The sequence below is a fragment of the Coregonus clupeaformis genome, chromosome 15 (genome assembly GCF_020615455.1).
Source record: "Coregonus clupeaformis isolate EN_2021a chromosome 15, ASM2061545v1, whole genome shotgun sequence".
Taxonomy (NCBI): Eukaryota; Metazoa; Chordata; class Actinopteri; order Salmoniformes; family Salmonidae; genus Coregonus; species Coregonus clupeaformis.
Window position 1 is genome coordinate 24,760,826 of NC_059206.1, and position 25,628 is coordinate 24,786,453.

Genomic DNA, 25,628 nt, shown 5'->3' on the forward strand with positions numbered 1-25,628 from the left:
ATTCAATGCAGTTTCATGTGACCAGTGGGTGTCGCTGGTGCTTGTTTAATGACTCGTTTGCATGTCAACCTTGAACTGTATAAAGAGCTTGCTGTGTAGTACAATGACTAAACTAGGCAAGGGATTCTCCATCTTACTAGTGTCTTTACTTAATATGATATATTATATAACATATATAACAGTCTCTATTTGAGTACATGAATCATAATGTATCAATAGTGACATTTTTCCACTACATCTCAAACATAATTCATAGTGCTACGTCTTTGGGCAACTTACCTCTCCTGAGGACAAAACTCTGCAAATGTTGGATACTTGAAATAGGACATAGCCTTAGGTGCTAGGGAGACTCATGAAAGGAATGGGCCCAGTACATTTACTGCCTGAGTTTCAAAGGCATTGAATGGGCTGAAGATCACTAAGAGTCCTGCCCTTCTTCTGTTCTTCTGGCCCAGATCCTCTCAGGCATCCCTCACCCATACTCTGGGGAAGTACAAACACACACACACACACACACACACACACACACACACACTGCCACGTATGGGCCACTGTCGATTAAAGTGACCCTGCGCGTTCACTTCCTTTCATGAACTAATGAGTGGGACTAGTGCCCCCTGCCAGCCTGCACTTAGCTTAACCCTCCACTTGCATTTTTACCTCTCTCCCAGTGGCCATCCACTTAGCGATCAGTCACTTGGGGATATCCATGGTAGCTTTTCAGGGGAGCTGGGTAACAAGGGTAAATGGTGCAACGGGTAAAGATGGTAACTGGTTTGCTTGTCCTGCTATTGGCTGGTGTGAGACCAAGCTGAAAGGAGCTCTTTGTTTACACACACACACACACACACACTAGAACTCACAAACAACATTTTAGCCAATGTGATGTGGCTCATCACAAGATAATCAGGTGGTTGTATTTCCACCTAAAAAACAGGCAGAGAGCATTGCCCAGTGTTCCCATTCCATTTATTAGATATGGTTTATAAATACCACATACTCAGATACATATGATGAAAGTAGAAAAAATACAACAAACAACATTTTCTAAACATTTTAAATCTGAGGTCTCTTTATTTCCTTGTTTTAACTTGAATGGCTGACACAATAAAAAATATCAATTATTTTTTCTCTAGTATAATAGTTCTCAACCATGTTTAAATATCAAATCATCAAGCAGGTTATTGTATTTTGTCATCATTGAGGTTATGATAAAGCTGGGTAAAATAAATACAGTTACATGCAGTCAGTTACTTCTCATTGCATCTGTACACATCCAGTCAGCCAAACAAGTATATATGAAATATGTGCTACAGGCTATAAACAATTGTCCTTCCTCAGAAAGTGTTGAGCTATGATATGAACTCTATGTAAACCTGATGCTGACAGATAATTGAGCTCAAAAGAGCAGTAGATACTGAACATTGGTTTAAAATAAACTGTAGAATTCATAGAGTAATGAAACATTTCCATTTTTCACCCAGAAACAATATATATGTACTTATTCATTGAGTCCCTTGTCAAAGAGATCTGTCTAAAACAATATTTTAGAGAAATGTTCTCTTTGTAACATTTCCTGGATACTGAGGTTTTGTTTGATATTTTAATTTGCAAACTAAGGCTAAATAAAATGATAATTTTGAGGCAACATAGCTGTTCATATCCCATTTTCTTTTTGAAGGTTCTCATTCTCATACAAAAAATATTACACATGTAATCAACCTAGTGCAGCACAAATACACAACTAACTTCTTCAAGCGTTTCAACTTTACGTACCATACAGCTACTGTGCCAAACCTGGCTCACCTTTTTCTAAGGACAATAACTGTCGCAAATCTCGCTCGCTAATTCATATATATTATGCTCTGTAAATTATGTAAAAATAGCAACTTATAAACTAGCTTATATGAGATTGCATGATTCCACAGTACCAACCATGTCTAAAGTTGAAGAATGATTTAATTATTTTACTATTCACAGTGTTTCAAATTGAACAGTACAAGTCAACACCTATTGTGTATAGCAGACGACTGGTACCATATCAATAATTTTACGTTTATCTTCAAGTCCATTATTGCTCCAGTAATTCTACCAAGCATACATTAAAGCACCATTGAATTAATTATATTGAAACTCACATTAATAAAACCACTTTCAGGAATAAGGTAACAATTTACAGCACTACCATCTAAGCAGTGAGACTTCGAAACCTCTTTCTAAGAGGATTAGACTGGCACAGCTTTCCTTTTTTTTCATTAAAAAGTGTCTTTCTGAGCATTCTGAGGAACTAGTTTAAATCCACCCAAAGTATTGTATTTTGCTAATCTCATTCATTTCAATTACATCAGAAACTGTTTCTTTTTGTTAAAGAGTTAATAAAATATGTGAAATTCTAAAAGAAGGATAGTTTTGTCCTGTGGATACTGGATAATATAATATAATATAATATTGTATAATATAATATAATATAAATAGTATTTCTGTATTATTTTATCAAGCGCAAATAACAGTTTTACTAGAATGTCGAAATTATCCCATTAAGCATTTTCCTTTGCATAGAACATATTAGAGTAGCTAAAAAAATAATAAATGTTTTAACATTTTCTGCATTATTATGCCACTTCAATCAGATATGAAAAATAGTCACTTTTTACTTAATCACTTTTTACTTAGCCTCAAATAATGCTTTCAGAAATGTTTGAATTAATTAATACAAAAAAAGTTTTACTACCAAATATCCTACCCCGACAAGAATAATGCAGAATAATGTTATAGAAAATGACCTGGCATCAATAAATGAATAATGTTGTGAATCCATTTAAATGCTGAATTAAGTTCAAAGATGAAAATAAATCAATAATGTAGCCTATTGTACTCATATCCGCATCTGACAGGCAATATTCAAATAATGAATAATACTGACCACACAGACATGAATATATCTCTTTTCAATAGTAAAATACATATCTACAAACATTTATAATAAATAGGCTTGATATATAGATATGTATAACAATATATATGTATTTCTATACATATATATGTACAACCAAAGGTGCACTTAAATAATGTCATCGAGGAGATGGGGGGTGCCTACCCAGTCCAGTGTTCTAGGCTCAGAAGCAGCCATGATCATGCACATGAACTGCTTACCAGTCCTCTTGTCAATGGGGTAGATGGTTGTGGGGGTGAACCTCCTGTTACTTTCCACAAACTCGCAGAGCTGCTGGTATACCTTTGGATATTCGTGGCGTAGAAAAACCCCTCGAATTCGCAGCTCGCGCTGGATGTTGATGAAGCAGATCTCCCTGGCCTTCCTGCCCTCCTCTCCCTCTTTGTCGATGTCAGCCATTCCAGGGGGTGGCGTGAGGATCAACGTCTCCATATCCCTCTCTTTCTTGTGAACCTTACTCTTCTCCGGGCTGTAGGAGGCGAGCGCCACCTTGGCATATTTCCTGACAGTTGGGGCTTGATTCCTTGGTGAAGGTCCATCGGGCATTTGTTCGCCGACGGCAATGGATACATTCAAAAGGAAACATTCGTTTGGGTCATAGTCCTTGCCTGCCTCCTGGAGCTCCTTGCAATACTCCCCCAGGTTGTCCTTGAAGCCGTCCAGCTCCCGTAGAGACAGGTAAGTCGGGGACATCTGGAGGCTCTCCAGGCCGTACTGTAGGAAGTTACCGGACAACCCTGGGTTTGGGAATCCCAGGAAGAGCACTCCCCTTCCCCGGGAAAGGAAGCCAACTTTGGCAATGCGCGAGAAGGCTTTGTGGACCTCGACAGTCTCCCGGCAGTGCTTGATGATATGGCGGCACACGCTGCCGATTCGGCCATACAGGCAGCTCTCTTTGTGAATGTCCCAGTCCTCCCTGCGGCAGTTGCGGGAGCAGTAATAAGTGTAGCAGCTGTGGCAGGATTTGAAGTAGAGGCAAGCGTTGAATAGGGTCTCTGTCCGTCGGCATTTGTTGTTTGAGCACATCATGCTGTCGTCCTCGTCTGGGCTCTGGTCTGGGGAGCACTCGTCTGTACTCCTCAGGGCATCACTGCTGCAATCCATATCTCGAAGGGCGTCAGGGTTCATTCTTATAGAGGTGGGTTGCTTGTCCAGGGGTGGTTCCTCTGACCCTGCCTTTGAACCCTTTCTGGACAGAGATGCTGCTTCTTCTTCATCGATCAGCTTCTTGAGTTGGTCCAGCAAGTCCTCACTTGGCCTCCTACTAGCAGGGGGCTTGTAGTCAGTAACAAGATCAGCTAGAAGCTCATCAAGTTGCTCCAGGCTTTGCTGTAGAGAGGCGCTGTTGTGCGTCTTTTCTTTGGTAGAGTCCACAGAGCAGGACATAGTGTCTGGCTGAGAAGCTTCTGGAACCACAGCACTTTTAGAGTGCAGCACATCCCAGCTGGCTCTTCGTGCCTCGAACTTGTTAAGGTTGCCTGGTCGAATGTCATTATCAGTGATGGTGATCTCAGGGGCGACGAACCAGAGCTTACTGGAGGTAGTCTTCCCTGACTCTGATGTTGGGCTTTTGTCAATTAGAGAGTTATCAGACAAAGACAAGGCTGCATAACGTCTCGGTGAACTGGAAAGGTTGACAACTACTGGCTGTGGTCTGTCATCTTCGGACGCAGTGCGCTTTGCTTGGGCAATAAGATTCTCATAACTCCGACCCCGCTGAACTGGAATAGGCTGCTCCCTCTCCACACGGGAATTGAGGATGTTATCCCAAGACCTCGAGTAAGGTTTGGAATCGGTGCCGATTCGTGGCGGCTCAATGCATGGGTTTGCATACCATGGTGTTAGCGCCGGCTCTTGCCTAACAGCTCTGGTCGGGGTGACCTGAGAGCCATACGAGGCAGGGTGATGGGTGGAATAACCAGACACCTCAGAGCCATACCAGTCATCTGGTTGAGGCTGGACGACTCGCGCATGTCGACGCCCCTCTGTATAATATGCCCTTGCTGGAATGTGATGCTCCTGTGAAGGTGTATACATCTCATTTGCGTAATATATCCGTGGAGGAACGGACTGAATTTGATAAGTCCTTAGATCATCCCCATAGAATGTTCTTGCCGGCGGGGTCTGAATGATATATGGCCCTGGTTCACTTGCTGCATAGGCTTTCGGATATGCAGCTTGAACTGGGTATGGGTAAGGCTCTACCTCTGTGTAATAGGATTGGGCTGGTACAGTATGCACCACGTGGGTCCTTGGATCCTGTACATACTGCATTTTGGGAGTAAGGTTTTGGCTTGGCATACTATAGCGATCATCCTGATAGTAAGTCCTTGGTTGGGGAGGGGCTGTGGCCACATACCTCCCAGGGTCGTCTGCATAAAATAATTTGGTTGGCACATTGGGGCTGGAATGAGCCCTGCGTTCCCTACCATAGTAATCACCTGGGGAAGGCATTCTTTGCAGAGGCATCTCCATGGGCTGAATGTAACTATTTGGCATGCTGCGGGAATACTGGTATGCCTGCCTGTACTCACCACCGAAAGAGTCAGTGGGAGTTGAGGTCCTTGAGAAGGTGAAATGGCGAGGTACTGTCAGGCTCCTGCTTCCTCCACTAGGGTACCTCTGCCAAGGTATGTCAACTCTGGGTGTAGCAGGCTTGCGTCCAGCATTTTGCAAGACAGCCGCATCTGGTTTAATGTCCACCCGACACCTGACGTGAGGGCTGGTGGCCGGCTTGTCCGGCCCTCCCTCTTCTACATGGTCAGCAACATAAAGGGGTGAATATCGGCTGACATCACTCCTCTGTGGCTGGAGCTTGATGGGATGCACCTCGTGCATGAGTGCCCTGGTTGCTGCATAGGAGCACTCCCTACGTGGTGACACCTCTGGTCTCCAGTTAGGGTCCCTAGGTTCCCTCCGGGCCTCCCTACCCCTCCTCCCCATGGAAGGGGACTCCTCAAAGGACACAGGGGTTAGGTTGGTTTGGACTCTGGGGGCACTTTTTGACCTGGTCCTTTTCCTTTGCACTGGAACAACCACCTCACTAGCCATGTCTGAGACCATTGGCTGAGGGGTCAGTCTGTGATTGAAAATGTCCGGTGCAGAAAAGCGGTATCCCTGCTGGCGGCCCAAGGCATTCCAGGCCACGTCTGGATTGGCTGCATGCCTGTCAGCCCTCCTGTAAGGGTGCTCCATTGAGAATGTGTGGTGTTTGGGGTGCTCTAGTGACTTGTAGTCAAAGGTACGGCAGTGCCTCTTGTTATCCTGATTGTTCTCCAGTGTGCTTCGGTTTGGGGAATCACATTGTTCGGGGGGTTGGGAGGACTTGGAGTGCGAAGAAATGGGGAACACTTCTTTATCTTTATACACAGTCGATACCAGTATGTCAGGCGGGTCTGTGCGTGTCATCTTAAAGGGACTCTTCTAGTTTTCTCCATCAAGTTGATTTAAGGTTGACGTTCCCTGCAGAGGTAAAAAGAAAGTAGCATATGTAAGCAAAAGTGATGTTCATGTGAGCAATGTAATATTCATAACATATATTGAATATACAAATTCATAAAGGATGATTGACATTGTAGAGGGTGAAGAGCTTGACGTAAAACGTGGGACCATGAAACACTCACATAGACAAAGAACTGGAATTACCACAAATCTCTACTGGTAAATCAATGAGATCAACGTGCATTTGCTGTTCACACTGCGTCTAGCCCTAAGGTTAAAATAAAACATTACTCAACACACTTTGCCCATGGTGCACAGGAGAAGCACACCGAGAGCTATCTTAATCCTGATCCCCATAGATAGACTGAGCGGAACCAGCTCTAGCAAGCAGTCAAGACAGTCTATCTAACTGGGCTTTGTTTACGCTCACACACACAAGCTTCACACTAAATAACCCAGCGTAAATTATTCTCACACACACACAAGCTTCACACTAAATAACCCAGCGTAAATAATTCACACACACAAGCTTCACACTAAATAAATAATTTGAATCTTAATGTTGCTGTTTGAGTATTGCATAGTAGGCTTGATTCATAACAGGCCTGTACTGACCACGGCATTAATAATATCAAAGCTGTGTGGATGGAACATGAATGGAATCAATGTGTTACATCTGCAACTGTTTTTCCCATTATCATAAAGTATGAATATATTGTGTATAAATGTAGATTGTTTTATAAACCTTTATCGGATCCCCAGATTAATATAAACTGCTGTACATTCCTAACCCGTAAATACCCCATTACAAAAGAAGCAACTTGTCTTACTAAACGTTCCATTTGCACAGCTTCATTAAAACACTGTTCCCAACGTCTTGTTCTTATCACAGTTGACAGCAGAACAGCAAGAAATGGATTCAAGGCTCAAAATAGTTTCTCTTGAGGCTTTTCACTTCATCTTGTCTTAGCTAAATGTCAAGGGACCAAGCTGCCAACACTGCCAGAGACAGAACAACAATCTCATTTACTCCCGACAACAACCGTGACATCAAGAGTACACCAAACTGCAAGTACACCATGAATTTATAAACGCCTGAAATAGTACTAAGCTCGCTAACATACCTCCTTTATCTGACAACAGACAAAGATGATGGATTTATGATTAAATGTAATACTTGGAAGTATAGCATGTTGTAAGGATTTGACCTACAGATAACCTTTTCTCCCAGTCAATGGGAGTCTAGTCATATTAGGTCATGTGTAGATGCAGGTGCTCCCACAGCTTGATGCTAAATAGATTTCCTCAGACTAGACAGATATGCAGTGAAACATACGCTGCACGTTCATATGGGCACCTGCAATGTAGCAACACCACGACAACGCCAGCTCTGTAACTCCTATGGGGCCCCAAGTAAGAGAACCAGAAACTGTCACCGCTGCTACTTACAAACCAAGGTGCATTATTCAACCTAAAGGGCACACGATTGTTGTGGTATAATGTACAAGTTGCTTGAGAGACACCATCTAGATATACCTCAAATGCCTCGCCCGCACATCAGAAATAATTATACATGCCTATGGTTAAAAACATGAATGCTTGCTGTAAGGTGAAGACTTATGGGAAAAGCTGATGGCTAAATGTTAAATAAGACAATAATTGTCATATACAGTACTTGTCATGTACCTCCTATTAATGCATTCAGCCAAACCACAAGCTGCAACTGTGTTACTGTGACACATGAGATGAATAAGAAAATTGGGTCAATTCGCTGTCCTCTTGTCTAGAGAGGGAGTCTTAAGCCAAGCCCCCCCCACCTTCTAGTCTTTAAGGGTTAACTGTATTAGGCATTCATTAAAAAGATGCTCAAGTGTGAGGAACAAGAAGCTTGCATTGTGTTGTGTTTCTGGTCGGATCTCAGGGATATGTAAATGAAGACCATAAAGCATCACACACATTCCCCAGAGGATTGTGTTTATCCATGGTGTGTCTCACTTGGCGGCTTCTCATGATCCCTCAAGATCACGTGACCACCGGGTGGCCACACCGCACTCAGCCTCTGCAAAGAAAAACGTATAAAAATAACCCTATATGCATCACACCGATCCACAACGGAATCCCCACGTGATCTTTCATGAATCCGTCTGTATGTTGATATGCCAGCGCAGGAAGGGAGATGCATTCTCAGCTCTCGTAACAGGATTATCTCGCCCTGTTTTAAATGGCTCAGCACAACCGGAACATAAACGTGAATGACAGAGACACACAATTTGCAAGGAGAGAGAAATGCACTGTAAAAGTATTAGTAGTGACTTCAGTGTTTCCTCTAAATTAGTTACCGCCACTGCAATTATTATTTTATTTTTTATGGTTTAATTTCTGCCGAGACTCGCTTTTAACATCAGAGTGACAAGTTACAACAAGTTACATATCTTCCTCAGATTCTACCCCCGGACCCCTCCAGGAAGGAAGTTGCTAACTAGTGTTAGCGCAATTGCTAACTAGTGTTAGCGCAATTGCCAACTAGCGTTAGTGCAATGACTGGAAGCCTATAGTAACTGCTAGCATGCTAGAAGATACCATAGACTTACAGTCATTTTGCTAGTGCTAGTTAGCATTGGCTCGCAAAACTACCTCTAACTTCCTTCACACTGGATGCAGAGACATACAAATGGTATCCATGAGTTCATCTGACACTGGGGAACTAGATAAAGGGCTTCATTGCCAAAATCCCAAAGTATCCCTGTAAGGTTTAGCTCATTCTATTACTACTCCATCATAGTGTAACAGTTTTGCTTCCGTCCACCTACTCGTCCCTACCTGGGTTTGAACCAGGGACCCTCTGCACACATCGACAACAGTGATGGCCTTGAGATAGAAGCTGTTTTTCATTCTCTCGGTCCCAGCTTTGATGCACCTGTACTGACCTCGCCTTCTGGATGATAGCGGGTTGAACAGGCAGTGGCTCGGGTGGTTGATGTCGTTGATGATCTTTTTGGCCTTCCTGTGACATCGGGTGCTGTAGGTGTCTTGGAGGGCGGGTAGTTTGCCCCCGGTAATGCGTTCGGCAGACCGCACCACCCTCTGGAGAGCCCTGCGGTTGCGGGCGGTGCAGTTGCCGTACCAGGCGGTGATACAGCCCGACTGGTCCTCTCCATCCACCTTTCTCTTCCACTGCACTATGCTTTCTAGGGTCTTCGCATCTAATGGAATCAAGATGGCACCGACAGACAATGCAGCTCTGCTTCTAGCTCCTAAGCGACTTTGCAGTATATATCTTTTTTTGTGCATTCTTTTACTTTTAGATTTTGGTGTATTGTTGTGAATTGTTAGATACTACTGCGCTGCTGGAGCTAGGAATATAAGCATTTCGCTACACCCGCAATAACATCAGCTAAATATGTGTATGTGACCAATACAATTTGATTTGACCGTGCGAATGTGTGTGAATGGTTGCAGGTGCCAGCTAAGTCTACATGCCCATACCATTTTAACCTGGTACCTCTGCCTGCGTAGATGGATATTAATTATTCAGCTAAGATTCTGCATGGCTGTGCAGTTCATTCATGAGCAAAATTCTCTACACGGCTGATATACAATCGCTACGCTGATCTGGCATGTGCACCGTCCCAATTCGCCAATTATTGCAACAAACCTGGTCGTTCCAAAATGCTATTTTGGGAGAGAGGACTAAGTGGTCTGCTGCTGAAAATGTGTTCAATGCCATATGGATACGTTTAAATGCACACACATTGACACCATGTCTGTACCAAGCTCCAGCAGGCAGGTTCTTTGGACAGTGTTAGGTTCTTTGGACAGTGTTGTCCCCATAATAGCATGTGACACAAACATTTTGAAAAACAAGCTAACAAACAAACTAAACAGCGAAGATTAAACAGCGAAGTTAATAAGAGCCTTGTCTCTGGATGTTATGGGACTGTGTAAAACAATGAGCTTTGGTAAGAAATGCAGTGGTGTGTAAAGCCAACTCAGCAGATGTTTACGTCATTCAGCACATGAAAGGAGAAATAGGCAACGCGCTGACACAGAGGGCTCTATTTTAACAAACCTAATGCAATGGTAAATCTAAGCGTTGGCGGTAGAGCTATAGGTTCGGGTGGTGTGTCAGAAATAGTTTTGCTATTTTCACAACCACAATTATCGGCGGACTTGCTGGCGTTGGCGCGAAAGGGCTGGGTTTTGATAAATAAAGAAGTTGGCCAATCAGTTGGCCGATCAGAACGTGCTCCATGGCAAATTATGCGGTTGCTTCAAGTTGTGTATTTATGGTATTTTATGTATTGCCTTGGAATCAACTCCAATTCCAATGTTAATCCGTTATGGTTTGTTTAATGCTTTACAGAAACGAAATAACAACTTGTTTTAAATAGGCTCTGTCACACTTACAGGCACCATCATTTCTCCCCGTGGGCATTTAATAACAACACAGACTATGAGGGTTTTACGCACATCCACACATTTCACAGTAGCTGGACAAGGATGCAATATAAAGAGAAAGGCAGAATGTCCTCACCGTTAAACTACTCCCAAATATGTTTTATGAACATAATCGGAACCATCTTGCAGATCAGATCCCATTCACACATCTCCAAAAGTTGCATTGTATGCGTGCCACGGACGTCGTCACCATAAAACCAAGGTGAATCATTCTAATACGTTTGGTTTTAATAAATTAAATTTAAAACAATCTTTTTTTTTTTTACAATAACAACAATAAATACATGTAAAATGTAATGATATCATAAAATCGGCAGGAGAAAAAAAAAATGCATTGCTGTTGAACCAGCCTTCATTATAGTAGACCTGGGGTAAGGGTAGCCTACGGCGGCCTTGGGTTTTGGGCATATGAAACGGAAAACATTACATAGTTTTTATGTTTCTAAATACGAATTATACAGGCACCAAAAGCATTTTATTCCATGCGCATATGGGCAATGTGCGTCTCGGCTGGATAGGCTGCGTTTCCGCTATCAAAGTTCATGCCAAAACCAAACGCGTTCCAACTAAAACCAGCTTTTGGCTGCTCTTAAATTCGCACTTTGGATCATGTTTTTAAGGACACACCTCAAATAGTTCCACCCCTCCCATCTGAGCGCAAGCGAGCTGCTATAAGACAGGTAAATTACCAATCCTTGCGCAACATTTTGAAAATAACAGAGCGCTGTCTTTAACAGGTCGAAATTGCAAACTAACGTGCGTTTGACACTTGCGCCTCCTTACCGCCAGCCGAAAATAGAGACCAGAATTGACTAGCTTTGTATGGTCTCTCTTCCACAACTTGCTGAACCCAGCTGTGTGCTTCTACAGTACGTGAAGACACTAGAAGCCCTTAAGTCAACAAGAGGCATCATGTTCCTGTTGAAAGGCAAATGCCATTAGATTCAAGCCAGGGAGTCAAATCAATGGCTCCAATGAAAGCCCCTCATCCATCTGAATGTGTAACACTTAAAGACTAGTGCACTTGGAGCATTCAGTTTCCCTATGCATTTCCCCTGGCAACCATACAGCATTGCGGTCTTCACCTATTTCTTTGTTAGACATTTTAGTCATCTAGCAGACGCTCTTATCCAGAGCGACTTACAGTTAGTGAGTGCATACATTTTCATACTGGCCCCCCGTGGGAAACGAACCCACAACCCTGGCGTTGCAAGCGCCATGCTCTACCAACTGAGCTACAGGAGGGCCCTTAGACCATCCATTACAGTCCAATAGACACTGATGAGCTTTGTACCAGATCTGGAAAGATAATGTGGTATGAGTGACACTCATTGTGGCTCCTCCCCCCAATTTTACAGACAAAAATGTTTTCATATACTGTATCTTGGGCAAATGTAGACTTAGCAGCAGGCATTTTGAACAAGATGTCAGCTGTGCTTTCATGAATATGAGAACAGAATGTAAAAAAAATTACCAAACAAAGTCAACCCCACCACTTGACAGCTACTTACAGAGCCGCCTCTTCCTATACACAGACATTGCGCTGTGCGTAGGGCCCCGATCCCCCATTTTGAAAAGTGGTAGTGCATCAGCAGTTTATGTCAGTCACTCAACTAGCCGTGTCAAAAACAATAAAAAGGTCACTAGGTAACGTAGTCTAGCCAGCTATCTAGACCTTGTAGTAGCCCTAATCATCACCAAATTACCGACCAGGCACGCAGGGCATGTGTTCAGGGTCCCTGACCTCCAGGGGGGCCCCCATTGATTTTGTTAGTCACTCGTACACAGATATCATATGAACATGGCATAAATCATAGCAAAATGTGTAAAATTACAGGATTCATTTTTTTCAACTGCTAATTTTCTCCGCTAGACAATGTGCTTTAAAACTGCAACATTTGCTTTACACACCGTGGCAAAATGTGTAGAATTGCAGGTAATTAACTTTAACACTGCAAAAAAAAAGGCTGGAGGAACTGACTTCTTACTATGGCAATGGTGAGATTGCAGCATCTAGCTAATAGTGGGATCTGATATCCTTCTTCATCACTTCCTCATCCACATGTTTCTGTCTGGTGCCATTGTGTTGCCTATTAAACAATCTGCAGCCTTGCATACAGTCTAACCTCTTTCTGCCAAATGAGCTGAGTGTCAAAGTAACAGGCCCGCTCCATGAAAGGCCTGGCTCTCCAGCAATTCCTGTGTAGCCCGCCCTAATTACTCCATTTGTAAGATAGCACAATGGCCAGCCCTGTAAATGGCATAGCACTCAAGCCCAGCTCACAATTACAACATATTGTCTATCTATATGAGTGAGATGACCTGGACCTTCACTGTGTACAAAACAGTGCGGGCACAATAAGGACTAGCAGTACTTCCTCATCATATGGGAATTTGCAATTCTATGCAATTCTATTTTGTGGGAATCGTTTGAAAGAAGCAAAAAACAAGTGAATGGTGCGATGGAATGTTTTGTGAGGACACTATTCGAGTCCCATCAGTGAAAGGCTGATAAGTGCCTCTTGAATGTCTTCCTACTATTGGCTCCCTCCTGTCGGATCTCTTATAGGACCATCTGGCCATGCTGGTCTGCCTGGTGACAAGTCACAGCCACCCCGCCCTAACCTCATCTGACCTCTACCCTGACTCAGGGGGACCTAAAACATGGGTACACCTGGGACCTCTTACTCTCCGCACCCACCCACCACACACCCCTTCATCGAATGCACATTTACATTTTAGTGGACACTTTAACTCATAAGCAACTTACAGTAGTGAGTGCATACATTTTCGTACTTTATTGTACTGGTCCCATTTGGGAATCGAAACCACAACCCTGCTGTTGCAAGCACCATGCACTACCAACTGAGCCACATCACAGTGGCAACACAACTAAACCTTCTATTTACCCAATAACACCTGGGGCTTATTCAGTGGCGTACAACTTTCAGAGCTTTGCAGATACTGGGAAAATGAAATCTCCCTCCAACATTACACAGACTATAATGAGACGTTTCGTTCTGTGGCTTTCATCAAAACTCCTGAGTGTCTGAGCTTCTGACCAAGGTAACACACCAAGATGCAGTGTAGCATGGAGTATTCCCTTTCCACCATCACTTCTTTGTACCTGCTCTAGCAGGTTTGCAGACACCCCTACTGAGAATTATGCAGATATGAATATAGGCTAATGTATGGAGCTGACACACTTCTTCATTCTAAATGACAGTGAATCAAGTCTGTTCTACACCATGTATTTCTCTATAGGAGCTTTCTGTAACATCGTGCCCTCAATAATAGTCCTCACAGGATATCAGTAGTGACTAGGCTAGTAACCAAGGCTAGTTGCTTAGGATCTCAGTCGGATCTTAAATGTACAGAGACACACACACACATTCACCGCACATGTGGGTCATTCTCACGAAACGGACATTAGACCAATAAATTCTCAAGTCAACTTTTTCACAAAATGTCCTCTTGGATCACTGAGATTAGATATTATTATTGATCAGATATTGTGCATTTTATCACAGTTTCCCCAAAATTGTAATTACTGTAACAGTCCAAAAAAGTAATAAACAAATAAATGTTTTATATTTTTTTTAACATTGCTCCCCTAATGAACAGGCCTGAGTTAAACATAACACTGAAAATATAAATATTGAAAATGAAATTATATAATTATAATAAATTGAAATCGGACTTTATCCATATTTGAGCTTTTTAGCCGTTTCGGTAATGAGAAGGCCAAGTGAGGTGAAGGGAGTGTATAAGAATAAGAACCTCATTCTGAAGGCATATAAGCAAATAAATTAACTTAACTTCTACTTCTCCTCTAGATGATGCATCATGGCTGAATACAACTTTATTTAAAAACGGATTGGAATTTTTACAGGAACTTGAAAAAGCGTTATGGTAATGAGATACATGCCCACAGACACTGTGTTTGTACGTAATAAATATTATAGTTTAACGTAAACTTCAACTAGTATACCATTTTGATGATTATTGGACAAACTGCAGCAACATGTTTTGTGTTTTTATATAAATAAGGTTTTTATTTTGTATAATTGTATAAAATGACCCGAGAATTTAATCCGGATGTAATTCAGTGATGACAATTTGGGGTGAAAATGTATAAAATTTCAGCGAAATGTAAAATGTATTTAAAATAAGACACTTTGCCAAAAACTAGAAATCTTAGTCCTCAGAATGATAGTTGATTTTTGCAGATGCATCACGGTTTTGTAACTCAATTTGCTACAGACATGTTTATAACAGTTTCCTGAGAATCACCCATGTAGAGATCTCTCGATAGAGAACTTTTAGTTTGGAGTAGAGGTGTGCTATTATAAGCAGTACATCAACCTCAACCCCCTTATCACCTGTGTTTTTTTTTTTTTACAGCATTTGGTTAATTGTTTTTATTTTTTGGGGGGGTAGATCAGCTTTATTATTGCAGATAGATTGTAACTTCCATCAATGTAATTGTCTGCATCACTTCCAATCCCCCATATGTTTTCTAGCATATATATATACTGTATATATACATATATCCTTTTTTTAAATGTATTTTCCTTTATTACTTTCCAACCCCACTAGTAAACTAGTGAACAACAACGCTTAGGCCTCTACTTCCAGCTTATACAAACTATATAAATTTTATGGACACAGTCAATTTTACAATAATTATATTTTGTTTGTTTTTACTCCTGAACTTCCTCTACCCTCAACCTCTCCGATCATTTTCATGATGTCCATCCGGTTTGCTTCTATATGCCATATCCCCCAAACTGTGCTCTTTCACAAAAGTTCTCAACCTATATACTTATTATGGACACAGTATGTTTTACATTAGTTATTTTGATGTTATTAGTTGTTATTAGTCCCAACCTTCAGCTCCATTCAACCCCTTCCATCTATCTCTTAACACCATCCATATTGGATTTCTACTTGCCATATTTTTCTCAACTGTACTGTGATGTTTCACAAAAGTTCTGAACCCTTCTATTCTCATTGTTTCTACAGATTGTAAATTGAAAATACAATTTTTTGCTAAAAGTATGATTATATTATTGATTGATTGACTATGACTTTTCAGATCACCCAGTAGTGCTATCTGCAGGGTTAGCTCCAGGTAAATATTGCAATCCTTCAGCCATTCCTTGACCTGTGACCAGAAACAAGCTACAAATGGACAGTACCAAAACAAATGATCTAATGATTCTGTCTCTTCGCAGCAAAATCTGCAGAGCTGGGAAGATTATATCTCCCATATAAATAACATTCTATTGGTTGCAATAATTTTGTATAATAATTTAAATTGAAAAATTCTAAGTTTTGAATCCGTGTTAGTGAATGGAACTTGACCTGCGTCAGAACAGCGATACAACGCATTCATCATGTCTTCGTCTTGATACTCTGAGACCTCTAAGACATTAGCTAATGCCTTTCTCATCTTCCCCACAAGAGCTGCAGCTTTGTCTCACCTCTGGCTGGGTAACGGCGGAGGAGAATGAGCGATTAACGTTGATTTTGAGGCTAAGCACGCAGAGGAGACATTGGATGGTGTTTTTACGAAAGCTTCATCCGTGGAGACTTGGCATTCGTGGCCTAGCAGTCCAGTTTACCATGCATTGCCAAAGGCCTCTCTCTCTCTTTCACTCTCTCTTTCCATCCCCAAATCCCTCAGTCTTTATCTGCCCCCCTCTTTCTCGCTTTATCTACCCCCCCCATCTCATTCCCCAGTTGCCCCATTTTCGCCACCCCTGACTGGTCTCGTTAATTGCATCGCAATCAGACTCCCTGCCAGCGTTCTATCTGCCCCGTCAGAGGCTCGTCCCATCCCAATGTTTGCCCTGTCACTCAATCCACAACCCTCCACTTTCTAATCTGTCGAATCCAGTCAAAGGCCCCCGGGATACTGCATGAAGTCATCTAAACGAACCCACCAAAAACGCCACGCAAAGGCATACACACTTAAGTCTTTCCCCTAAAATTGCTTTCCAGGCGAGGCGCAAAGACACCCAATGCAACATCCGAGCTCTTTTAGGTGGATGGCAAGTTGCAACAGAGCTCACTGCCTATAGAGTGGTAGAGGAAACACTGAAACTACTGCACTGGCCAGCGTTTCATAGGATGCTTCATCTTTGAGCATGAATTTCACTGTATAAATAGAACGGTCAGATATTGAGATTGGACCACACTTCATTGTAAAATCAATAGCACCAAAACTGGGTTCTTCATTACAGAATATCACTATGGCGCCAGGTTTGTCATTTTGTGGCAATGTGCGGTATATCCATTGAAAGGATTTCAATGGCCAGTTTAAAGCTTGGACCTGCTTTATAGTCAAGTGAGTGATAATCCAAATATGTAGCTGTTGATGCTGCGGCCCAGCAATACACGTGTGTTTCAGCCTTTCTATCAATGAGAGCTGAACAGCACAAGCTGTTGTGCTGTGTACTACAGTGGAACCCATGTGGAACCCATGTGGGGGGTATACTAATGGTAAATCTCTTACCCAGGGACAACATTAATGGGCGCAATGTTGACGTAATCTGATATTCTCTCTCCATCTGTATAGGTTGGCAAACTCATGATCCTTTCATCTTCTTATTTAATCACCACATTGTTTTAATTCCAAAGCATGGCGTGTGGCGGCCTCAGCCGAGCTCGAGTGTTTCCCATCCTCAAAGGTGCAACGCATCAGTTTTACATCTGGTCGTCCTAGTGATCGCTCATGCTGACTGCGTCAATGGACTTTTCCTCGAAAGGAGTTCAGGATTATACTGTGCATTCCGAAAGTATTCAGACCCATTGACTTTTTCCACATTTTGTTACGTTACAGCCTTATTTTAAATGTATTAAATCATTTTTTCCCCCTCATCAATCTCCCCGATCAAGCCTAGCTAGCTAGCTATCCCTACTGGCTGCTGGCCAAATTAGCTAAATTTCTTGATTCTAGTTACTAAGATAAATACAACATCTCAAATTAGCTACTCACTTTAGCGTGAACTTCTTTGGGGTATTTTCTGAACAGCTTCTCACTTCTTTGTTTCTCCAGTTGTCAGTTCGAGCACACACCGTTTACACACTCATTTGTGGCGCCCAAATTCGAAAATGACAGTTGGAACTCCACAGCAGAAAATATGTGATTCTTGATGTTAGGCTACCAGTTACAATGCTTTTAGCTTGCGGTTTGTGCGCGTCTTTATCCAGAGGGAATAAAATAATTATAGCTAGTGTCTGAAATAATTATATCAATTTCATATTTGTCAAATTACTGAGCATGTCGTCAAATCAAATAAGCATCAGAAATTGTACTTATTTAGCTAATCAAAATGCATATCAAGATCCTAATATGGACCTGTCAAGTGCATATGCATTGTATGTGCTGAGAAAATATACTAGTCTGCTGTCAGTATTTGTAGGCTTACTTAGATTTACATTTTAGTCATTTAGCAGACGCTCTTATCCAGAGCGACTTACAGTTAATGCATGAAGTTTTTCTTTTTTTTCATACCCCCTGTGGGAATCAAACCCACAACCCTGGCGTTGCAAACACCATGCTCTATCAACTGAGCTACATCCCTGCAGGCCATTCCCTCCCCTACCCTGGACGACACTGGGCCAATTGCGCGCCGCCCCATTGGTCTCCCGGTCGCGGCCGGCTATGACAGAGCCTGGATTCGAACCAGGATCTCTAGTGGCACAGCTAGCACTGCGATGCAGTGCCTTAGACCACTGCGCCACTCTGGAGATATTGGCATTTGTGGCCTAGCAGTCCAGTTTACCATGCATTGCCAAAGGCCTCTCTCTCTCTTTCACTCTCTCTTTCCATCCCCAAATCCCTCAGTCTTTATCTGCCCCCCTCTTTCTCGCTTTATAATAATTATCTATCAGTAATAAAATGTCCACATAGGCCTATATCAGTATATCTAATGAATCAATATCCGTCCATACTATGTATGATATCCGAAGGGAATCCAAAACTGATTTGTGCATAAAAGAAAATATGGATTGAGCATGTGCTTAAAACTCAGAAATGCATCAGAAATGTTCCTTATTTTCAGCATATCAAAAAGCATATCAAGATCCGGATATGGACCTCAGCCAAGAGAAGCATATCTGGAATCAATAAAGCTTCATACCTTGAATGTGCTGAAAAAAACAAGATATGCGATGTATACAGTCAGTATTCATCAACATGAAGCAGGTAGCTTAGTGGTTAAGAGCGTTGTGCCAGTAACCGAAAGGTTGCTGGTTCTAATCCCCGAGCCGACTAGGTGAAAAATCTGTTGATGTGCCCTTGAGCAAGGCACTTAACCCTAGTCGCTCTGGATAAGAGCGTCTGCTAAATGACTTATTTATTTATTATGAAGAGAGAGCATAGGATGTCACATCTCAGGATATTGAATGAGTCCATATCCGGCAATAGGAAATGTCCATGTGTGATATTCGGAGTAATCCCAATATCATATTGTCTAAAAGATTCAGAATTTGTCAGGATATAGTGCAAATCCACAAATTCAAAATATGCCTTCAAAATATGTATTCTGTAGAAAATCAAAAACTTGTCATGTAAAGATATCCCCTGATGTAAAAACTTTTCGCCCTGTGATTAAGCTTGTAAACAGTGGGGATGTGTCATTGTTATTAGGCCACAGCAGGGGTAGGGGCGGAGGACACAGAAGGCCATGTTTTTCACTTTGTAGAAAACACACATTACATGGCATACTCCAGCCCTCAGGGCAGTTCAGCTGGCCTAGTGAGTCGGGCTAGCGGCTAACCATTAGCAACTGGGCTGTACTCAAATACTTAGCAACATGCCTACACGTGGATAGTGTAGGCCTAGTGAGTGAAACCCATTTGAATTTAGCCATGCAGTCAACCAAACATTGTTAGTGCTCTATGATCCTTAGAACTGAACATAAAGACATGGCCAGCTACAGGGGAGAATATCAGGGCTTTCATGTACTGGGTCATGTGTGAGACAGTGACATCTAGGCCAACATGTATGAAGGTATGAATGACTGAAAAATAAGTCATCACAGCTGTACAATGAGGCTATGTTCAAGATCACTTAGTCTTCTTGGGTTTTCAAGAGGTTAGGCCTATGTTAATTCTAAGGTGTTAGAGTACATCATGCATTACTGGTCATGAGTTGAGAAGGATCGAGAGCTTTGATATAATAATATGCCATTTAGCAGACGCTTTTATCCAAAGCGACTTACAGTCATGCGTGCATACATTTTTGTGTATGGGTGGTCCCGGGGATCGAACCCACTACCTTGGCGTTACAAGCGCCGTGCTCTACCAGCTGAGCTACAGAGGACCACGGGATATGGGATATGCCCATAGAGTACATTATGTTCAACAATATATTGCAAAATTTGCCAAATCAACATTTATACTTTTTTTATATGAATATATTCATGTTTATATTATTCTATATTCATAAATGAATGTACTAATTGTTTTATTTAAATCTAAATACTAATCATATTACAGAGCAAGCAGTAAAGCTTCTTATGAAACCAGTTTTTGCTTTGTAGCATCAACAGATGAAACATTATGGAGTCTTAAAGGAGGCCTGGGTAAGGCCAAAATGTCATAGATATGCCGACTTTAATTATTTCTCAATTATGCTTTTAGATACAAATGTCAAACATATGTCAACAATCCTTCCTCCAAAGGACTATTCCATGGATTACGTTTCGTGAAAATCCCCCAAATCATGGCCTTTTTTTGTTTGGGTTTCGTAAGGAACCAGTCAAAAGCAGGGTTAGTGTGTGTGTGTGTCACATGCCACGTGTGAGTTCATTTGGGCATGGGTGGACAATGTGTAGTGTACATGAAGAACAATCATTTTTCACATGCCGACCTCAAGGTACACTTTGAGTCCAGAAAAACACACTAATAATACCATCTACCACTTAGGCATTTTAAGGTAAAAATATTTTTTAAGAATTTTAACAAACTTTACAAAAACACCTCAAGACCAGGGCTGGACTACTTTGGGGCCCCAGGAAACCGAACTCCCCCACCCGCCAAAAAACAATTATATATATATTTTTTTTTATTTATTATTATTACTATTTTGGAAATAAGCACATTTCCTGCTATTCTACACATTTTGCCATGAGGCTGAGAGAAAATGTTGCAGTTTCAAAGCTAATTACCTGTAATTCTATATGCTATCTGGGGGCCCCCCTGGAGGTCTCTGAGGGCCCCCCGACCTCCAGGGGGGCCCCAGCCCTGCGTGCCCATTCGGTAATCCGTCCCTGCTCAAGACAAATGATATCTACTCTTCATCCATGGTGAAAGGTGTGCATGGCACCCTACAAAACAAGCTGGCTATGATGTGTGTGTGACTAAGTATCAATTAATTCATAAGAGCATCTGCTAAAAATGCCATTAGTGATCAATAGTAGGACTTCACTTACTCTAGGAAAGTCCATTGCAATGTTGGCCCTGTGCCATTTGTCACTTCACATCGATGGTTGTTCACTGTTAGCCTGGTCCCAGATACGTTTGTGCTGTCTTGCCAACTCCTATGGTTATTGTCAGGCCAAACAATTTTTTATTTATTTATTTTATTTCACCTTTATTTAACCAGGTAAGCCAGTTGAGAACAAGTTCTCATTTACAACTGCGACCTGGCAATGACCATTGGAGTTGCAAAGACAGCACAAACAGATCTGGGACCAGGCTAGACCACTGCTGCTGATGCAAGCTGGCCTGGCCCTAAATTAAATACCACAGACCATCCATTCGATATCCTTAATCATGGCATTGAGTGTATTTATTAATATTGCATGTTTTATGCGAATATCATTTAATGGTCAACAGCAATACTGCCTGTGGATGTATTACAACCACATAGGCTACACACCTTTTCTACAAACCTATCCTTAAAACTGATCTCTCAATTGTAGCCTAAACATAGAATAATTTCTACTCAACAGTGATGGGCCATTGAGCCAAGCAAAAGGCATCATACCTCCTGCAGTTGTATGCTTCATTGACTGCACCCAGTAATGCATTATGGCCCTATACCACTCTGCTCTTGTTGCAAGGCAAGGCATGCATTGAGTCTCAGCATCCTCCACCACGTGACCTCAGCAGGCCATTTCATCATGCTTAGCTGGAGTTTAATCTCAGTTGGGAAGCCCATGAAGCTTGTTTTTTTCCCCCCCTGGGTCACGTGGTTTACTGTGTAGTAACAGTGTAGTAAAGCTACATGCTTGGGGGATGGTAAGGTTATTACCATGACAGCACATGCTTTGAATTCGTCGAGTTGTGAGGTCCCACGTTATCAATTCAAGATGTGACACAGGCTATGGCGGGAAGGAGACGGTTTATTGTGGATGAAGAATGCTATATTTCAGGATATTTGACCTCTCTATAAGAACGCAAAATGCAGCAGTAGGCAGTAGCCTATATTCGGGTGAAAACAGATGTTTATTCTGGTTTTAATTCTGGTTTTATAGGCTATGGTGGTAGAGTTCAAACACATTTGATGCGCATTTTAATCACATCCAAATTGCGTTGGGCTACCAAAGTGTAAAATTGCTTTTAAAACGTTAATTAATTGTAATCGATCCAGTATGGAGTATGGACGCACTCCCTATGTGAAGCGCGCTCAAAATCATTGCATGATGATCTGTCCTTCCCGTGATTAGTTTAAGCATGCATCCATAGTTTGCCAATGAGTCGGTGAACGCTAGAAAATTGGGATGCGAGGACAGAGGACGCTTGAGATGCAAACGATAAAAACGATAGGTTAGGATAGCCTACTATAGAATGTTACATCCCCTGAAATATATTTCCTTATGTCGATATCTGTTGAAAGAACCGTGAAGAACCAATAACGTGACTCTTACCGCTTTAGTCCATATTCCATGCGAATGCTTGTCCATTTTTGACAGGGATGCAATGCTGCTACACAACGACGACATCGAGCATCTTTAGAGGTAGAACTGTAATCCGCCTTATCGGTGAACCATGTACTACTCTTCCTTCTCTCCCAACTGCTAGTGGATTTCTGCGTATGCTCTGCACCATCTATCCTACGTCGGATGACTGACTACACACTACCTGCACCCGGAGCTTCCAATGCGTCTAATATGCATTTAAAAGGGGCGTGCCGATTCGTGTGTGTGTGTGCGAGAGAGAGAGAGAGAGAGAGAGAGAGAGAGAGAGAGAGAGAGAGAGAGAGAGAGAGAGAGAGAGAGAGAGAGAGAGAGAGAGAGAGAGAGAGAGAGACCACAGCAGACTACACGTTAGGCTACTGCTACACTGACGCACTACATTATTACTGCTCATCCAAGGGCCTATCAATATAACAACTAGTACTGATGGTAGACCTATGTGCTATCGACGCATGACAATCAACCTTGAAATATTATCATTCTAGGCATGAATTTTGTAGATTTATTATACAGCCTGCATAATAAAGATGTATTATGACAGGACTATAGTCAACATTTGTACATGGTTACATTTATCATGATTGCCTCATGATCTCGCTCATCAATTGAATTATTGAACTTGATTAATTAGTTAAAGGTACAAGCGTACATTATTTCCCCTTTATTTTAAAGTATCACCCTACAGTTTTTGGAGGACTGAGTCTAAGGGGGAGGGTCTTTTAATATAAAACCAACGAAGAAGAAGTGCAGTCATTGGCATGGTAAATCGAACTATATTCCTTTAAGTGTGTTTTGTTCTTAGTGTTTGTTCAACAATATCCATAGTGGAGTTTAAGATAGTTACCATGACCACGACCTCATGACCCCTACCCCTACCTAGGAGAGCAAGATGTAGAGGGTTATTGTGATTGATGAGCTTACTGCTGGTCTTGGAGTGTCAACTTGAAGTATATCCCAATGGACTATGTTATTTCTGCAGCATGGTTACTAACAGAAGTGTAAAGTGTAGGCTAGTACAGTGGTTTGCAGCCTTGACCTTAAAGAGACATGTGGTATGTTGTTCTCATTGCAAACAATTGAACAGAAAATTCCCTGTTCAAGAGTAGGCTATAGTAAGTGATATTTCCTGATAAAACTAAGCAAATTAAATGTCAAATGTTTATGTCTGGACTCCAAAACATAGATAACGGAATAACAATATGGCTAATTTCAAAAATGTCAACCATGTTACAAATATAACACAAGGGGAATCAACGATGGGATCTGAGCTCACTGTTCACAGCTTACCCTGTTAAAATAAATTGTGTCTGCCTTCTGATTCTGTTTAGATAGGGGCTTTTAGAAATGGAAACTCATTACTACATCATGAATATTCATAAGCAATGTGTATCTGGAATTGTGGGGGCGGGCCTTGCCGTCTCAAGTGGCTGGATATGCTTTGAGATGAACTCCCAGTACGAACCCTGAGGGGATATTTTTGAAAGTAGGGACCTTATCATGAACAAGCCCAGACTTGCAGTTAGGTCAGGTGGATCGAGAAATGTTTCCATCTTATCAATCAATAACAGCAAGGACTTGGTTAACTCTAGTTATGTATTACTTAGCCTCTGCCTGTCCCATATACTCAAGGACACACATCACTGTGCCTTGTAGGCTACTCTATTAGTAAGAAAAGTCATGCTGACTCTCATACCTGATTCAGACTAGCGCCGACCCAAACTGTACCATGCTGGCTCTGTTAATGTCCTTTCACGTTGTCATGGTTCTTGCAACTATCAAATCAAATCAAATCAAATTTTATTTGCCACATGCAACGAATACAACAGCAGGTGTAGACCTTACAGTGAAATGGTTACTTACAAGCCCTTAACCAACAATGCAGTTTTAAGAAAAATAAGTGTTAGGTAAAAAATAGATAAGTAAAAATTAACAAATAACAAATAGATAATTGATGACTATGGTTGTAATTGTAAAGCAGGCTTCAGATTCTTCCTCAGAAGTGCAGTAGTATGGTGCTGAAAACCTGATAGTAATGTCCATACTATGAGGATTCACCATAAATAATGTGGAAGGAGTGAGAAATCGGGGGAGAAGGGCCTTGGTCAGGGAGGTGACCAAGAACCTGATGGTCACTCTGACAGAGCTCCAGAGTTCCTCTGTGGAGATGGGAGAACCTTCCAGAAGGACAACCATCTCTGCAGCACTCCACCAATCAGGCCTTTTATGGTAGAGTGGCCAGAGGGAAGACACTCCTCAGTAAAAGGCACATGACAGCCCGCTTGGAGTTTGCCAAAAGGCACCTAAAGGACTCTGACCATGAGAAACAAGATTCTCTGGTCTGATGAAACCAAGATTGAACTCTTTGGCTGAATGCCAAGCATCACATCTGGATGAAACCTGGCACCATCGATACGGTGAAGCATGGTGGTGGCAGCATCATGATGTGGGGATGTTTTTCAGCTGCAGGGACTGGGAGACTAGTCAGGATCGAGGGAAAGATGAACGGAGCAAAGTACAGAGAGATTGTTGATGAAAACCTGCTCCAGAGCGCTCAGGACCTCAGACTGGGGCGAAGGTTCACCTTCCAACAGGAAAACAATCCTAAGCACACAGCCAAGACAACGTAGGAGTGGCTTCGGGACAAGTCTCTGAATGTCCTCGAGTGGCCCAGCCAGAGCCTGGACTTGAACCCGATCGAATATCTCTGGAGAGACCTGAAAATAGCTGTGCAGCAACGCTCCTGTTTTTGATTTGTCATTATGGGGTATTGTGTGTAGATTGATGAGGAAAAATATATATTTAATCCATTTTAGGATAAGACTGTAACGTAACAAAATGTGGAA

The 25,628-nt window shown here is 42.0% G+C and overlaps 1 protein-coding gene across 1 annotated transcript; it reads right to left on the minus strand.

Annotated features, from left to right (window-relative positions):
• Positions 1-956: 956 nt before the first annotated feature.
• On the minus strand, positions 957-22,955 carry ajm1 (apical junction component 1 homolog). The gene is made up of 2 exons (XM_041897479.1): positions 22,738-22,955; positions 957-6,415 (listed from the first exon to the last, which is right to left on the minus strand). Exon 2 carries the CDS (start codon positions 6,359-6,361, stop codon positions 3,062-3,064), a length of 3,300 nt encoding a protein of 1,099 aa, XP_041753413.1. The 5' UTR covers positions 6,362-6,415; positions 22,738-22,955; the 3' UTR covers positions 957-3,061.
• Between the last annotated feature and the right edge of the window lie 2,673 nt (positions 22,956-25,628).

Bases quoted from the DNA above. Each gene is read 5' to 3' on its own strand.
- ajm1 (XM_041897479.1), bottom strand. From the start codon at position 6,361: ATGACACGCACAGACCCGCCTGACATACTGGTATCGACTGTGTATAAA.